Source organism: Anoplophora glabripennis, unplaced genomic scaffold, assembly GCF_000390285.2.
Source record: "Anoplophora glabripennis isolate ALB-LARVAE unplaced genomic scaffold, Agla_2.0 scaffold66, whole genome shotgun sequence".
Taxonomy (NCBI): Eukaryota; Metazoa; Arthropoda; class Insecta; order Coleoptera; family Cerambycidae; genus Anoplophora; species Anoplophora glabripennis.
The window spans coordinates 1,131,196-1,150,428 of NW_019416742.1; the positions used below are offsets into that span (position 1 = coordinate 1,131,196).

Below are 19,233 nucleotides of genomic sequence, written 5' to 3' on the forward strand. Positions count from 1 at the left end.
GTTGCACCCTTATCACTTTCAACGTGTTCAACATTTACTACCTCATGATTACCCACCAAGACTAGTGCGGTCACGATGGCTTCTTTGCAAGGTTGCAGAGAATCCCAATTTTCCCGCGAATATCTTATTCACAGATGAAACATTGTTTACGAGACGAGTAATAATTAACTTCCACAATAACCATTTATGGAGCGACAAAAATCCTCACGTCATTTGAATAACAAATCTTCAGCACAAGTTTTCAATTAACGTTCATGATGGCATTATTGGCAACACGCTCATTGGTCGATTTAGCCTACCAAATAGACTAGATGGTCAGTCTTACCTTAATTTTTTAATGAACGATTTGAACAGCTTGTTAGATGAAGTCCCACTGGATGTGCGGAGGAGCCTTTGGTTCCATCATGATGGCGCTCCGGCACATTTCGCTCGACAAGTAAGAGATTATTTAAATATGAAATACCCTAGACGGTGGATTGAACGTTGTGGTCCAACCCAGTGGCCCACCCGTTCGCCGGACTTAAATCCTTTGGATTTCCATATTTGGGGTCGTGTGAAGGAGCTGAATTTACGTAATTCCAGTAAATTCGATTGATGAATTATGACAACGAATTCAACAAGCCTTTCAAATAATTCGTAATACGCCCTGGATTTTTGAAAGAATAAAAAGATCCTTAGCTCGGAGGGTAGAAACATGTGTCGAATCACAAGGTGGTCACTTCCAGCACCTACTCTGATATTTTACATTTCCAGTTATACAACTTTTATCATTACATTACCTTTTCACCCTTAAATTTGTTGTTTATTGTTTACGTTATTTCATTCTGACAAAATTAGTTGAAACCTAAATTAGTCAAAAACTGTAGTTTTAATCAAAATATTGCAAGAGACCGATTCGATAGACAATTGAACACTTTACAAGAAAATAGTGCCTGTTTGACAAAATTAGCAGTGGCGTAGAAAATATTTTTATAAAAGGGTCACGTTGACCCCGTCTCTACGACACTGCTGCTCATAAAATTTTGAGTAGTACATCAAACATTGGTCTTAAGGTGCTAATTACGCATAGTAAATTTGAAATAGAAATGTTCAGGCAATTTGGAATTATTGCAGACAATGTTTAATTTTACAGAAACTTTGACGCCCTGTATCTCGTTGAGGAGGCATTTGCGACCCTATGTTTATTAAGACTTTTCGTCTTAATTTTTCATGTACAGGGTGATCGAGAATTATTGACCCTGTCGCTACATACTGATTTTTGATGTGCGGCATACCAGTTTTTGATACCAATACTAGAATCATTGTTGCAACATTCCTGGCATCTAAGATGATTCAGCTATACAGTGATATGCTGCAAACTGCCGTTTTTCATCGAAGCAAACGGCTGTATGTTTATAAGACGACTATTTTGCAGCTACTGCCAAAAAATTTACGCTGGACATTTTTGTTAGCTGTTGAAATTCAGCAAGTGTCTTAAAAACGTTTGCTTCAAGCAAATGCAAGCAGTTGGAAGTACTTGATTATGTTAGGCGGCAGGATTGTGCATGATCAAGAGCAATAACCAACAGTTACATGCAATATGTAATAACAGAGTAATTGGAATTTTTTCACATTTTATTGAATATTTTATCTTAAAATTACATAAAATCCATATGGATAATTAAAAAAATTAAAAAATATATCTATATTTTTACAATAATTGTTCAATATGATGTCCATTGTTGTTCAAGCAGGTATTAATTCTCCTTTTCATATTATTAAATACATACATTTTGTGTAATACTCCTAATTTGGTTTGTAATTTCCTCTTGAAGTTCTTCAAGCGTGTGTAACCGTTGAGCAAATACTGATTTTTTTTAAAAACCAAATAAATAATAGTCTAGGGGTGTAAGGTCAGGAGAACGTAGTGGCCATCTATCTCGACTAATTATTCGATCATCATAATACTCTCTAATCAACTCTAAAGTCTCGTTAGAGGTGTGAGCTGTTGCGCCATCTTGCTGAAAGTATCCATGATGGATTTCATCATCGTGAAGTTCCTCAAAAAATGGTAACAATATTTGCTGCCGATATACCTGCCCAGTTACATCTTTATGGAAAAAATATGGTCCGATTATTCTTCTACGTGACATAGCTACCCAAACAAGTTTAATAGGGTGCAGAGTTCTTCCACACAAAATATTAGTGTTTTCTGTGTTCCAAGAGTGATAATTTTGGGAGTTTACGTACCCACTTAAATGAAACCATGCTTTATCAGAAAAAAATGTTAGATCTAGAATATCGTCGTCATTCAGATTTTCGTTAAACCAATTACAGTATTGCACACGTTTTCCAAAATCTAACGGAAGTAGTTCCTGCACAACACTAACTTTATAAGGATGAAAATGCAACTACCCTAAGTACTGCTTTATGGCAGGATCCATGATATAATATATAAAAATTTTCAGTCAATAATTGCAGGGTAGCACAAAAAATGTGTAATTGGATATTTACAAAAATAGTGGTGTACCTACTTAGCGTCCTGTAGAAGTCTGACCAAAATTAAGGACGAATTATTATTTCTCATACCTATAAAAATCCTCAAATACCAAATTTTAGCTAAAACCCAAGGAGATTCTTCACTTGAGTGGTGGTGGATGATGGAACATATTTTATTTTTTACAAAATTAACTTGATCGTAGAGTTGTATAAGTTTTTATTCAATATTAACTCCATTTTTTTTAATTTCATAATAATTTTAAGAAACATGAAGAAAAATATGAAAATATCTGTTTATATCTCAATGCAATCTTTCTTGGGATCATAGGGTGTTTTAATTTTTATTTCACGAATTTGTTTGAGATTCGTTCATCATGAAAATTGTAGGTAGGTTGAATTAAAATTCCCATTATTAATTATTCTTTTATTGACATAATATCCACATATTTCTTATATTCATTAGTATATCTATCTACAACAGGAGTTAATATTATAATCTATCCATAAACTTCGCACCTTACTCCACATACGAGAATTTTTTGATAGATGAAAATAACGTATTGCTGCACTCATCGTATCGAAAAAATTCATATTAATATATTTACAAGTAAAATAATAAATAACATACATAATGCAAATTATCCTATAAAATATTTTCATATAATTGGAAGAAATACTATTAGTAAACAATTTTCTATGTTATTTTGAAATTTCCATCACGAATTTATCCAAAAAGAATAAAATCACTTTCATACGTCTAATGGCAGTAGTAATTGCAACTATTATTTTAATGTCGAACAAGTAACATTAGAAATCAAATTTGGAAGTTTATTAGAAAAGAGTAACCGCAAAAGCTATGATCGATAAAAGTGTGTCTACAACAGGGTTTTATAAAAATTTTATTTCATTCTTATGCAATATGCAACACAATCACTTTGATATCTGCTTACCTAATTAAATATTTGGCAAGTGATATTTGTTGCTACTAATCCATATATATTACAACTTCACCGACTGACAGTTTCATACGAGACGACTACATAAAATACTTTATACAAGATAAATAATAAAATTTATGTTAAAAATAAATATTTGGCTAGTAACCGTATTTCCATTAATTTAAATTAACTAATTTGTATAACGAAACAGGAATCGTTTTTGACATTTAGTAGCATCGAGCAACAGTGGCAAGTTAAGTAGTGATAATTTTAATTTAAAAAATATACTTAATTTTAGTTATTTACTCTCCCTTATATTCAGTAGTAGACACGTACCGTGTATTGCCAAACAATGTATGCACACTTCAGTGTCGTACGTTAAGTTCTGCAGTATATACATAAACATTAATTTTATATTTATATACAAAGATAAAGCAAGTTATTTCTAGATTGTTTTCACTAAAGCTGGAAAAGCACGGATATACATTGTTCAAAAACAAAATTTATAATATCAGTCAACGTATGCGTGTGTTTTTTGTAAATATCTAGTTTTTTCATTCAGAAGTAACAAGTTCCTGTTCTATATTCATCAGAGATGTGCCACGGACATGTCGTGTTGTTGTGAAAAGTGGACTAGTCTTGAGGCCACTTTTCAAGATTGAAAAGTTGCATGCACATAATTATTTGTTGCATTCATAATTCCCGCAAAATATTTTTGAGGTTGGTACATGTAAATTTAAAGATATTTAGCCATTTTCTTGTAATTTTGTTGGTAATTGTTAGTGATGGGAATAATCGAATGAATTTAATAATCGAGAGGTTACCGTTCGAATTAATTTTATAATCGAATGAGCATTCGAATGATATATAATCAAAAGTCCACTTCGAAAATTTCCGACCTATCCCAAATTATATGCGAAACATGTTGATGATTCATGTAAATGAATTACTTTAGCGGATTGCAGCATTTCTTCGTTGTCAGTTGAGTGGTTCAGCAGCATATGTTTAAAATGAGTAGTCTCCGCCTAAAGAGATCCATTGTTTGGGTTTTTGAAAAAAAAATTATATAGAAAACATAATTTTTGTATTATTTTCATTCTTATGAATTTCTACCCTCGCTAAATAAAACTACCTTCTAAATCGCCCTTCAAACCCGAGCGATGCCACTCACAAAATTACTGCATATCTTTTTTATGCGCTGATATTCGATTGTCTCATCCATCCTCTCGGCCGTCTTATCTCGAAATTTTGTAGCTGGTTAGAGTGTTGGAACAATCGAAACACCTGCGCTCTCACTCGAGCAGCGCATTTGCGTTATTCGGTGATGACGAGTGATGATTGACGTTAGTAACGCTGGGGCCACTGTCATTCGTCTCCGAATAATGGAATGATTCTATATGATCACTCGAAATATCTCGAGATTTTCATAATCGATATAACCGATAATTTCCATTCGAGTAGTCCCATCATAATTGTTTAACTGAAACTGACATTTTAAAAATATAACCTCTTTTATATGTCCATACTTTATCATTTTTGGCAAAATCAACGATTAGTAAATAGTAATCAGTTGCTTCTTAATTTAATATTTAATATACAAATAGTTTATAAATGAAGTATGACGCCAAAATCCACAGTTTGGTTATATTTTTCTGAATCGAGTAAAAATTATAAATGTACCTTCTGCTCAAAAACAATTTTTAAGAATTCCAGTAGGATGGAAAAACATTTAAATAAGTGTATTGCCTGTCCGGGGAAAATTAGAAACCAGTTTATAAAAAAGTCTAAAGGTAGGTAATAAGTAAAATATATCGACACATATTCATTAGAATAAAAGTAATATTTTGTTTTGTATACCCTCAACCAGTGACCTGTGAAACATGACGTCACTCATAGGTGCCTCATTAGATTCAAGGTTAAAAGTACTTTTCCCGACATGTCCGGACATTTCATCGACATGTCCGTAACACACTTTTACGAAAAGTGCCCATCTCTAATATTCATTTATTAATACTGAAATCAATTTAAGTAGATAACAATACAAGGTTGATTAAAACGCAACGGGAATTTTCAAATTGCGCGTGTTGTATCTTGTCTATCGAGCTGATTCTTTTTTCGTGTATTGGTAGCACTATCAGTGACGTACCTGTCAACTTTGGGGCAACTGCCATGCTAATTTAACGAGCGAATGAGCTTACCTCAGTGTTTTTGGTGATTTTTTGTGTGGCAAAATGTCAGATCAGAGTTTGTCTGATATTTTGTGTTAAAAACGGAATTAAGTGCAAGAAAACATATTCAAAATATTAAAGACGGCCTTTGACAATGAATTTATCAATGGTACAAATGTTTTCGGGAAGGCCAAGGAGACTTCGAAGATAAGGCGAGACCTGGATAAATGCGAAGATCCTTCTAACCATTTCTTTCTAATACAATGGAATAGTTGATAATGAATTTTTACTGTCCAGTGGTATTACCTACAAGTTCTGCGCAATTTGCGCACGAGAGACAACTCGCGGATTTTGCATCACGACAACACACCGATGCACACCGTTTTGTTTATCCCAGTTCTTAACACAACACCGTTGTGATGCCGCAACCACCTTATTCTCTGGACATGATCCCTGCGACATTTTTCCATTTCCCAAACTCAAAAGGATACTCAAAGGACGATAGATGAGATAATGGTAAAATCGCAAACCGTACTCAAGACGATACCTAAAGAGGTGTTCTTCAAACTGGAAACTATGTTGGTGTAAGTGTATAATATCGCTTTGAAGGGGATGGGATAAAATTTGAAGATTATATAAATACTTCCTGAGAAAATTAACAATTCCCGTTACTTTTTGATCAAACCTTGTATAATTGTAAAATCATATGTCGTTCAGTATCACGTTTCTTTTTTAACTCAAGATCTCCTATACATATATTTACTAAAGGTAAAAGAATCACCACAACACCATGTAAATTTTTCTAACACTTATTAAAAAAGGAGAAGTGTCTCTATTTAAAAGAAGGTATATAATCTCAAAAAATATATAAAATGTAACATTAAATAATTATATCATGTTAAGTTTTAAATGAACTAATTCTTTACCAAATGAAGAATGATTTCATTTAAAATATACAAAATCTTGAAAATCATAATCGTAACTTGGAAATTGAATAGAATTCATTTTAAAATAAAATAAGTCACTAAAAAAAATATATGTATATCAAACGCATATTTTTTTTCATTTTGACACTAATAAATTGCCTCCCCTATTTGTTTAAACTTTCCCATAATTCATCGTCACCCCATTTATCGTCCCAGTTTTTATTTTGTTGATCTTTCGGTTTTTTCTCCTTCTTGTTCGCTTTTTGTGACTTTTCTTCGGGCGAGGTCGTATTACTTTCATACGAAATGTTGGACTGATAACTACCGTGATTCTCATTTTGATATCCCCAACTACCATCCCAATTTTGATTTGGGGACCTTGGACTCGACGCTCTACGTGACAAAAAAAACTATATTGTAGAAAAAGATTTAAATATTGATCATTAATGGTGTCGGCATAAGGTTAATTAACTATTTGGTTATTATATAAAATTGTTAATTAAAAATTGAATATACATCGACTAATATGTGACTTACTTTGATCCTTGCTGACTACTGCAGCTCCATTCATCTTCTCGCGTATATCCATTTCTACTACTTACTAAGGATGATTTTTCCCCTGGAGAATGGTAGTTATCACCGCTCACTTGACCGTAGCCTCCTAAATCATTTGAGTTTGTCGTACCTCCCATCTCCTTCCATCCTTTTCGGCCCAATTCTCCCATCTAGACGAAAAATTAATAGGTCACGTTTTTGCAAATTAAACAAAATACGTTGACTGCATCATCGTGCTATTTACCTTATTTGCCAAAGTCGATACCTGAGAACCTACTTCTTCTAATAATGTACCCTCTTTAACCTAAAGTTTACAAATAAAAATAAATAAATAAAAATTAACAAAACAAAAAAAAATTAACAAACAATAACATTTCTTCTACTGCTGTACTACTTAAGCTTACAAAAACGAGCTAACTATGCGACAAAACCATACTATTCTCATTTTAAACGCAAGTTATACAGAGTGGTTAGATTTGTTTATCAACTTAGGAAATGGTAAATCATCAAAAAGTAAAAATTTGATACACAGGGTGTTTCGTAAATGAAGCGTGCAGATGCACATACAGTAATTCAAAATAAAGTTATAGCAATTTATACAGGCTGTCACAAATTCGCTTCTCACTACAAGGACCTGGAAAACGGTAAGAGATACAAACTAGCTTAAATGGGGGCAAAGTTGCGTAATCAGGGGACCAACATTATGCCTCTAAAAAATTAAGGCTAACATGATTAGTTTTCGAAATATTTGGAAGAAGAACGAAATTTTGGAAATCCATTTTTGTTTCATTTCAGCCTTGTTTGAGGTGATATTGAAAAAAGAAGAACACTTTCTCATGGGCACTTTTTACCCTCTACCGAATGGCATAATCAATTTTTATATGTAACATTTCGTATCTCCAGGACCATCATCCTTTTTTTTAAATTAGAAATTTTATTACATTTTTTGCAAGCCTTCATGACCTCCAATACTGTACTGCCTCAGACCGAACCAGATTCAGACGTTTTGTCTCGAAAAATTCATCTTCAGTGTATTCGTTCCAAATTTATCTAAATTTGTTATTTAAATTTCTTTGTTTATTGAATTATCATACACTGTAAGTGTCGTTAGACCCTGTGAAATCCATCTATTTAAACTATTACTGCCATTAAAATAAAACATTCTTACTGTTTTATTCCCGTGTCCATAGTTATTTCTAGGCTTCTCAAGTGCTCAAAATTCAAACAAATTCCAATCTATTTTTTTAAGATATTCATACAAATACATCTGACATGCTCTTTCATAGTTGCAGTTACAGATATAATAAATTCCGATAATATTACGCTGATCTACATTTTCAACCTTTGCCAAAACGAAAATGTTTTTGAAGATTTACTAAAATTTTTAAAAAAATAATATTCAGTTGGCGTTTTGGTTGTTCATATGCATTTTTAAGAATTAATTTGTCATAATAAAATTAAAATTGTAATAATGTTTTAATTTTGACACAACTTATTGAGTTTATGTATGACCAAGTGATGGTAATAGTTAATAATAATAAATGTTTTATTGTAACGCCTGGTGGTAAAAGCTTAAATAACTAGATGAAATTCACAGGGTCTAACGACACTTACAGTGTACGATAATTCAATAAACAAAGAAATCTAAAAAAAAATTTTATATAAATTTGGAACGAATACACTGAAGTTGAATTTTTCGAGACAGAACGTCTGAATTTGGTTTGGGCTGAGGCAGTACAGTATTGAGGGTCATGAGGGCTTGCAAAAAAATGTAATAAAATTTCTAGGGTCGTATTTAAAAAAATGAAGTTGATGATGGTCCTGGAGAGACGAAATGTTACATATAAAAATTGATTATGCCATTCGATAGAAGGCAAAAAGTGGCAATGAGAAAGTGTTCTTTTTTCAGTATCACCTCAAACAAGGCTGAAATGAAACAAAAACGGATTTCCAAAATTTCGGTTTTTTTCAAATACTTCGTAAACTAATAATGTTACCATTGATTTTTTAGAGGCATAATGTTGGTCCCCTGATTACGCAACTTTGCCCCCCCCCCACATTTAAGCTACTTCGTACCTCTTACCGTTTCCGACATCCCTGTAGTGAGAAGCGAATTTGTAACAGTCTGTATACAGACGAACTTGCATCCCTGAGGAACTCCCAAAGATCCCAAAGTAAGGATTCAAATTTTGAAAAAAATACAGCCATTTAAGAACCAAATTTAGTGCATGATTTAAGCTTATTATGGGTATTAAATAACAATAACAATAATCGGAGACCTGTGTGGGAGGGGGGTAGATTATTATTTGGTAGGTTGCATTTATGCCCAGAAACAACTTACATTGGAAGCCCTAACCACAATTCAATGCAGAAATGAGGAAAATTTGAAAAACCTCTACGAGCATCTACAATGTTATGCCCATGGGGATCAAACCCGCGACAGTGGCAACATCATTTCAATCAAGTATAGATGCCTTAAACCTCTCAGCTACCAAATGAGCAAATGGTAAACAAATAGTAATGGGAGCACTGCAAGGAATTGATTGCGGATGATACACTACTAAGTTTTTATATACAGGGTTCCGTGTTTTTTGTAGCAGGACTTCCACAACTTGTACTAAAAGTTCTTTAAAAAAAAGTTCATGTAAACATATATGTATAGATGCGTCGTTTTCGATTTACAGTGTTTAAGTTTAAAATGAGAATTGATTTTTTATTCGTAAAACGAAAACCCCTTTTTAGACTTTGTTGAAACTTGGCAACTTTGTAATAATAATACTGATTTTCTCACATAATTTAATTTGTCCTATTTTCTCCAGTGGCGTCACAAGATACCAGCTTAATAAAAATAGAAAAAAATATGTTACGCCACTGCTTTTTGGTAAGTTTGAAATTTTTGAAACTATCAAAAATACAACTTTTTTGTTATTTACTTTTTTTTCCTATCTCGCTTTGTTTAGTCAGAAATAAAACATTTTCATGAATAGGTTCGAGATTTGCTTAATTTATTTATTTACTTGTTACAAAGTGTGCCGTGAATATGTCTGTTTTTGAGTTGCCAAGGATTTTTTGTTGGGACCTTACATCCTGCCCAATAGATTAAGCGGTCAATTATTACTTGATTTTATAACTACCCAGCATAATAACATGCTAGATGATGTTCCCTTTCAACAAAGAATAGACTCGTTTTTTTCAATTAGATCCCAGTACTCTTTGGTGGTACGAAACTGGCTGAATACAGAGTATCCACAGAGATGGGTGGATCGTGAAGGTCCAGTTGGGAGGGCTCTGCGATCACCTGATCTAACACCTTTGGATTTTTTTGTTTGGGGATTAAGGATGCAGTTTACTCTACGCCTGTTAACTCACAAGAGGAACTTGTACGACGAATCCGGAACGCTGCTCTCAGAATAACTCGACATCATTTGAGAGACGTTAGGCGGTCTTTGATACGTCGCTGTAATTTGTGTGTACACCGAAATGGTGGGCATTTCGAACAGCTCCTTTCTATTTATACAATAAGTTGTTTTTCCATACCGTGTTGTTTATTTTTTTTATTATCTTACAATAAACTGTGTGAAACAAAATGTTCTATTTCTGTCTAAACAAGGCGAGATTGGAAAAAAAGTAAATAACAAAAAAGTTGTATTTTTGATAGCTAAATCTGAGAAAAATTTTAATCTTACCAGAAAGCAGTGGCCTACCATATTTTTTTCTTTTTTTATCAAGCTGGTATCTTGTTGTGACGCCACTGGAGAAAATAGGACAAATTAAATTATGTGAGAACATGAGTATCTATTATTATTACAAACAAAGTTGCCAAGTTTCAACAAAGTCTAAAAAGGGGTTTTCGTTTTACAAATAAAAAATCAATTCTCATTTTAAACTTGAACACTGTAAATCGAAAACGACGCATCTATACATATATGTTTACATGAACTTTTTTTTTGAAGGACTTTTAGTACAAGTTGTGAAAGTCCTGCTACAAAAAAGGCGGACACCCTGTATATTCTTTTGTCAGCTGGACGATCATAAAAAAATGTGTTTTAAGCCAGGCACCTTACTATTTTATTTTACGGTGGTTATATCAATGGCATAATATGAAGAAACATCAATGTAATTTCAAAAAATTTCAATGAAATAGAGTTACAGCTATTTTGTAGTGAATGTTCATTAGGCCGTTTTTTTTTAATGGCTTTTTTTCAGCATTCTTCGTTACTTTTTAAAATCGCCAGGTGCCATAATATAATTATCGTTATTTACCAAGTCCCAAATAGTTCAACAATTAAAGGTACACCTTTTCTTTTGTAGAAAACATTATTTTATGGGAACAGTGATCTTAAACGTAATTATTTATTAAAAAATGTTTTCAAAAATACGATTTATTCGGAAATTGTCAAATTTACAAGAAAACGTGAGGATTTTTGTGTGCTGTAAATTAAGGAGAAATTCAGATAAATTAAATTGTAAAACACTGTCTTTAGGGTCTTTTTTAAGAAAACTGACACTCTATACTCTAAATGTAAACATTTTTTAATAGAATATATATACAGGGTGTGCCATTTAACACTGGGATCACTAAGGCGATTTTTTGCAGATCGTGTTCTTTTGAAATGTAGATTCACTGGTATCATTTATGCTACTCCATTCAAAAACACCCTGTATATTCAGGGTGTGCTATTTAACACTCCCGCTGCCAATACCTCCAAAATGAAGAAATTTATTTTAGTTTCGGAAACTGGGGTTGTTAGGTCCCTCCAATAGCTTCAAATTGCAGATAGAATTGTTAGTTCAAATATTTCTGTATAGATGGCGTGGTGATACTAAAATTTTATTTGATTCCTGGAACGTGGAAATGCAGTCCATCTGAAAGATCATTAAATTTTGAGTAATTTTTGTAATATAAAATTTTTCCCAATCTTTACTTGTTTTTGAGATATGTCGACTTCAATATGCAATGTATGATGTAACAGGAAAATCTATTATTTTATTTAAATTACACTGAGACAAAATATTCTTTTAAAATATTGTTATAATGGCTTTATTCACACCACATGCTAACTAACAAACAATAAATTATAAAATAAAACAAATGATCAACTACAGAAAAAAATTTGTACAATGGTAAATCTTATAAGGGGCAGAGACGAGCCGTATTTTATCAAATATGTGTTATTAAAAAATTCAGTCATAGGTGGCTCATTTGTTTAAAATAAAACATGTATGACAGATGACACATTAGTTTAGACACACTTTAACTATACTAGTTATTAAAATATTTTTACATAATGAATTACTCAAATGAAGATAAATTAGATATGGTATTAATATTTGGCGAAGCTCAACGAAATGCTGCTGCTGCACGACAGTTATATGCTATACGTTTTCCAATGAGGCCTCACCCGGATAGGAAAACATTAGTAACTTTATGTCTAAATTTACTAAATTACGGTAGTTTTATGGCTCCAACAGGATGGAGCGCGCCCCCACAATACTAATGCTGTACAAGAATACTTAAATCAGAGGTTACGGGAAGGTGGTTAGGTATTAATGGAGTTATAAAGTGGCCGGCTCATTCACCAAATTTGACCCCATTCGATTTTTTCCTATTTAAAAAACATTGTATATCAGAACCCTATAGAAGACATGGCAGATTTGTATAATAAAATGTATGCAGCTACGGCGGCTTTAGATCGTGACATTTTATTAAGAGCCTGTAATGCTGAACTAACGAGAAGACTAACATTTTTGTTTTAACTTACTTCAGTAACTAGGTACATTTACATCTCCATTATTATTTTAAATACTTTCTGTTACTGTTTCTGTAATTGATTATTTGTTTTTTTTTATAAAATATTGTTTATTAATTAGTATGGGCGTGAATAGTCATTATAAAAATATTTTAAAAGAATATTTTGTCTCAGTGTGATTTAAATAAAATAATAAATTTTCCTGTTACATCATACATTACATATTGACGTCGACATATCTCGAAAACAAGTAAATATAAGGAAAAACTTTATATTACAAAAATTACTCAAAAATTTAACGATCTTTCAGATAAACTGCATTTCCACGTTCCAGGGATCAAAAAATTTGTTAGTATCGCCATGCCATCTGTACAGAAAGATTTCAACTAACAGTTCTAACTGCAATTTGAAGCTATACGAGGGATCTAACAACCCCAGTTTCTGAAACTAAAATATATTTCTTAATTTCGGAGATATTAGCAGCGGGAGTGTTAAATAGCACACCCTGAATATACAGGGTGTTTTTGAATGGAGTAGCATAAATGATACCAGTGAATCTACATTTCAAAAGAACACGATCTGCAAAAAACGCCTTAGTAAAATGTTCACCCCTGAAGAGATATGGGCCATCAAAATTTCCAAAAAAAATATGGAAATTGTTTGTAATTTGAAAACCGAACAAGGTACAAATAACAAATTTTTTACAGGTTGTTTACTAATACAGATGCGAGTTTTCAACTATTTTTCGAAAATTTTAACCCCTCAAAAGGGGTTGAAATAACCACCCCTATAGCCATTTTTTGCCATAACTTTTATATTTCGGTAAAATCTCGATATCCAAAAATACACATTAGATAAACTGGTTCTATCAGAAACTTTTACCTTTCTAGCAATTTTCCTTTAAAACTTTTCGTTTATTAATAAAAAAATAAAATGTATTACCATTCACCTCACACCGTATATGATTGCAATCAATCAAAGAAAAACTAATTGTAAGTGTGCTGCTGTCATGCCAGTTGTCACAATTAACTCTTCTGTAAGTTGTCACTGTTATCAGCTAAATACTTTTTGGGTGTAAATTGACAAGAATTATGCCAAATTTTACTAATGATGAATATGTGGACATGCTACAAGTGTTTTTTTCTACGATCGTGCAAAATTTACTACTTATTGCACTACCTACTGTGCCAAAAGTTTAACTTTTTTTACAGTAGTACAAAAAAAATATTGATTACAAGTTTAATCTAAGCATATCCATAAGTACCTAACGTCTGACATTGACAATTTGCGCAATTAATTTCCAGTTGTCAGTTAAAATTTTAATATTATGTAAAATACTGTTAAATAAAATTTGAAATAAAAACAATCGTAGAAAAAATGTTGCGTGCAACATGTGCAAAAAGCATATTTGTTGCACTTAACATGATTGCAGCTCTCAACTTCGTCTCGAGCTGCAAACTTCATGCATCGTACAACAAATACACACTCTTTACAGTAGTTGCACAAATAACTGTTTGAATGTCACAGAAACTTTTATTAAATAGAAGTACAATGAAAACGAAACTAAGAAATAATTTATTATCAAAAAGAGAAAAAACAAAAAACTTAGTTAAAGGACATTTTCAAAATAATTGCCATTTCTTTCTAAACACAACCTAATACGTTTATCAAAGTTGTTACGGACTCGAACAAAAATTATGGGATTGTTGCGAATCTCATCAGCCGACGCGAATATTCTTTCCTGTAGGTCTTCAACACTGTCAACTGGGGTCGCAAAAACAATACTTTTTATATGTCCCCAAAAGAAAAAATCCATAGGCGTTAAATCGGGAGAACGTGCAGGCCAAGAGATAGGTGCCTCATTGCCGCGACCTATCCAACGATTCGGGTAATTTAAATTAAGCCACCGCCTAACTACTACAGTGTTGTGAGCAGGAGCCCCGTCATGCATGTACCACATGGCCTGACATACATTTAATAGTACTTCCTCCAGAAGTGGTGGTAGATGCTCATTTAAGAACTGCAAATATTCAACAGCACCAAGTCGATGAGGTAAAACAAAAGGGCCGACAAGCACATTTCCTACAATTCCTGCCCAAATGTTTAAACTAAAATTATGTTGAAATGTTGTCATAGATACTTCGTGAGGATTTTCAGGAGCCCAGGAATGAAGATTGTGCATATTGGTTAAACCATGTCTTTGAAAAGTTGCTTCATCTGTGAAAAGTATTTTTGAGGCAAAATTCAAATTATTTCTTAGAATATTAAGATACGATTCACAAAAAACAACTCGCTTATGCATGTCTGGTTCAAGTAGAGCTTGAACTGGCCGGTGCGGTGGTGAAAAGGATATAATAAATTATCATGGACAATATTCCAAACAACACTATGGGACACATTTAAGTGCATTGCTGTTTTCTCGTACTAGTCTGACGATTTTCGTCTAACTCTTCAAGTACCTACTGCACCCTCAAGATAAATAGTACGAACAGTATGTCTTCAGCCGGTACCCTCAATATGCGGCTGTATTTTTCCAGTTTCCAGTATTTAGCTGATAACAGTGACAACTTACAGAAGAGTTAATTGTGACAACTGGCATGACAGCAGCACACGTAGTGTTTCTTTGATTGATTGCAATCATATACGGTGTGAGGTGAACGGTAATACATTTTATTTTTTTATTAATAAACGAAAAGTTTTAAAGGAAAATTGATAGAGAGGTAAAAGTTTCTAAAAGAACCAGTTTATCTAATGCGTATTTTTGGATATCGAGTTTTTACGAAATATAAAAGTTATGGCAAAAAATGGCTTGAGGGGTGGTTATTTCAACCACTTTCAAGGGGTTAAAATTTTCGAAAAATAGTTGAAAACTCGCATCTGTATTAGTAAACAACCTGTAAAAAATTTGTTATTTGTACCTAGTTCGGTTTTGAAATTACAGCCAATTTTCATAATTTTTTTGAAAACTTTGATGGCCCATATCTCTTCAGGGGTGAACATTTTACTAAGGCGATTTTTTGCAGATCGTGTTCTTTTGAAATGTAGATTCACTGATATCATTTATGCTACTCCATTCAAAAACACCCTGTATATATATAAAACAAATTATCATTATTTTTTGATAATTTACCTGTCCCTTATAGATAAAAAAAAAATCAAACCATCCTATACGTACCATAAAAAATTTATAAGGAACTGACAATACAAAAAGGATTCTGGAATGATATTTTGTCAAAGTGGAAGGCCAGTGCTGAGATTTTAGTTGAATTTCCCATTAAGAGATGGTGCAATTAAAGCATGGCACATCACAGCTAGCAGAACAATTTCCGGTTAAATAATGATTTCAAAAATAAAACAATACATGGTAAGTTTTTTGTCGCACTATTTCATTTTCTGTTAATATCTGAAAAGGTGGTAAACACCCCATTGTAATGGGGAAATATGTCAATTTGTAAATTGGAACAGCTACGTAATAATTTTTACCTACGACCACTACTGTAAATACTTAAAAACACACTGTCTGCGATCAATGTAAGATTCCTATTACGTACGGTAAAAAAAACGCACAGTTTTCCTAGCAACTGCCTAGCAACGGCCAATACAATACTGTTTGTATTGACAGTTGCTAGGCGGTTACTAGGAAAACTACGATTTTTTTACCAAGCTGTGTGATTTTTTTACCGTACGACGTAATAGGAATCTTGCATTGATCGCAGACGGTACGTTTTTAAGTATTTAAAGTAGTGGTCATAGGTAAAGTATAGTAGGTAATACGTGGTGTAATGCAATTACGCACTCATAGAATTACGCACTCGCCGCTACGCGGCGTCGTGCGTAACTTTTCCATTTGTGCGTAAAATGCTTTTTACAACACTTATTACGTAATATACTATATGAAATGCATTTTTTTTCATAATAATCTATTTCTGTTCCAGTAAGACAGCCCAGTGACTCACATTAGCTGGGAAAACTATAACAAGCCACTGCTTTAATTGATATTGCAGTTATTATTCTATGAATATTTTACATAAGAAATATAAGGAATTGAATTTTTGATCTGTTTTTGTTTAGTTATGTTTTGATGGGAACATTTTCCACAGGACCAATTTGAATTAAAAATATGAAAGTATAAAATAAGCTCATTTCTACAGCAGTACAACAGTTTCTTAATTTTTCAAATTAAAAAACTCACGAACATAATTAAATCAAAAACAAAAATACAAAACAAACCTTTTCCCCTACTTGTGAGCTAAAATCAACTACCTTCTGGCTTGCAATCCCTCCATATTTTACAGCATTTTCAGTTGCTTTGCTTGCTATTTTAGTAGCTGAAGATGCCAGAAAAGACCAACCCTAGAAGTAGATAAAATAGATTTTGTAATCATTAGCAACCTTGGTCAGGTCTTACGGTTGACAAAGAGGAAATAGCAGTGTCTACAAACTCTTGGGACTGGCTTCTAGGTGGTGCTTCTTTTGTATAACCGAAACCGCTATACCTTCCTCCTTGGCTTGGTGGTAGGTCACTGAAATGGGGCATCATAGAATATTGTACAAAAAGAGGTACATCGTTTAAACTTCAAAAAAATTTTAAAATATTGGGCTATACATAAAGTACGTTTTTTTTTTAAATTTTTCTATTATATATTGTGATTTTTAATAAGATAAATTCAAATTTACAAATGCAAACGTAGTTTGTTCAAGTTAGTATTTAAATTATTAAGTAGGTACCCCTCTTACATCCTACATTGACCTACATGTCCAATGTGTTAAAAATCCTATTAGCTAAACAAAAAGAAAAAAACGGTGTGCTTTAAATTTTTCATATAATTAAGTATCTTACTCTCTTCTACCGGCATTCTCAAACTGTTTCTTGGCAAAGAAGGCTTCTTTTTGGTCCTTAAATTCTGGTGAGTTATAGTTTTGGTAGCTGCCCTGGTAGCTTTCGGCATTATTATAAGATGACTGATATGAAGTAGTGGAAGAGTTGGAATAAGTATTTGAACTCTGAGATGGTTGGCTAATTAAGCTGCTTTTGAAATTTTGAGCAGACTTTTTTTCATCCCACGGTTTTCCCTGCGCTAATGCAGAAATCTGTGGAAGATATTATGGTCAGGTACTCCTTTAAATTTCTCGTGTCACTTTATTTCAGTAGCACTAATTCATAAATTGTCAATTATATAAAAAAAGAATATTGAAAACTACTTATCTTATTCATTGAAACTCTCAATTATATTTTGTGAAAAAAATAAAATTAAAAGCAGTTCTCTTACCCTATCCCTATACAAAGCGGCTGCTTTAGTATTATACTTTTGTTGAATAGTCATAGTGTCATCCCAGTCGGGCTGAGCTTCGAAAAATATTCTTGCATTTCTGTTTCCTCCAACTTTCATCTTATCCAATTCTATGTCTTTCCACTTGTCCATAGTAACAGATCGAACAAATGATAAATGAACTCCTAAGCCACGGTGTTTACCTGAACACTCTAAACAAATCCATATTCCATATGTTACAGACACCCATTGTGGATTATGTGTACCACATTCGAAACATTTCTGTAACAAATTAGTAACTTAATACAATTTTATTTTAATAAGCACCATTTTTACTTACATTATTTTCATCGTGTGGTTTCAGTTCTTGTAAAACCCGTCTAGTCCTCGGACTGGCCATCTTAATTAAAATTTCTTAAAAAGATTACTTTAATAAAGTAATATAGTTTAACGTGATAGCATGACAAGTTACTAATATTTTTTAAATTAAGCTATATCTAGATCTACAAAAAATTATAACAGATACGTTATTCGAACTGTAATAAAGACGTGTCAAAATTTTTATGTTGTCCTGTTCCTGTTCCAACTTCAAACTTGTGCAAAGTATTAGGCACTTGTATGTTTGTTAATCAACAGTAAATGTAGTTGTGTATTTTAAGAAATTTTCACTATTTCAAATAAAACAAAATAGAAATTTTACACCATGTATTTCACAAACAACAATATTGCTACTTATATACTGTATGTAATTACTTATTTTAAATATAAATATAAAATAAATGTTACTCTCACTACTCTTAACCCTGAACAGTCTGATCTGAACTACTCTAATCTTAACACGTCATATTTAAATGTCAATATTAGTAAGATGAAGTTAGCTGATTGGTTCTCTGCAAGAGTATACCAAAGAGCCTTTCGATTTGGCAAAAATAATAGCTATTAGTAGCTGATAGCAACTTAGATTTACTCTGAACTGATATTAGTTGCTAATAGATATGTGCTAATAGGTACTATTTTTGTCAAAACGAAAGCCCCCAAATATACTAAATAAGCAATTAAAAGTAGAATTTGGGTTGTGGGACTTGTGGGTACTCTATTTCTAGATGATCTGTATCACATGGTAATAGTTCGCCACCCGAAAAAAAATA

At 32.6% G+C, this 19,233-nt stretch overlaps 1 protein-coding gene across 2 annotated transcripts; it reads right to left on the minus strand.

Moving 5' to 3' along the window:
• Nucleotides 1-5,081: 5,081 nt before the first annotated feature.
• Nucleotides 5,082-18,859, minus strand: LOC108917947 (ADP-ribosylation factor GTPase-activating protein 1). 2 transcript variants are annotated; one of them, XM_018724769.2, is made up of 8 exons: nt 18,426-18,859; nt 18,086-18,367; nt 17,656-17,906; nt 17,224-17,338; nt 17,079-17,168; nt 7,310-7,369; nt 7,048-7,235; nt 5,082-6,903 (listed from the first exon to the last, which is right to left on the minus strand). In XM_018724769.2, exons 1-8 carry the CDS (start codon nt 18,483-18,485, stop codon nt 6,675-6,677), a joined length of 1,275 nt encoding a protein of 424 aa, XP_018580285.1. In that variant the 5' UTR covers nt 18,486-18,859; the 3' UTR covers nt 5,082-6,674. The 2 variants fall into 2 exon arrangements, with proteins under 2 accessions (XP_018580285.1, XP_018580284.1); XM_018724768.2 differs by having other exon boundaries at nt 17,046-17,168; nt 18,426-18,858.
• Nucleotides 18,860-19,233: the final 374 nt, after the last annotated feature.

Coding starts and splice junctions, on each gene's coding strand:
- LOC108917947 (XM_018724768.2), bottom strand. CDS start 18,485: ATGGCCAGTCCGAGGACTAGACGGGTTTTACAAGAACTGAAACCACAC. Junction 17,169..17,223: donor CTATTTCCTCTTTGTCAACC/GTAAGACCTGAC, acceptor ATCTACTTCTAG/GGTTGGTCTTTTCTGGCATC. Junction 7,370..17,045: donor GCTCACAAGTAGGGGAAAAG/GTTTGTTTTGTA, acceptor TGTAAACTTTAG/GTTAAAGAGGGTACATTATT.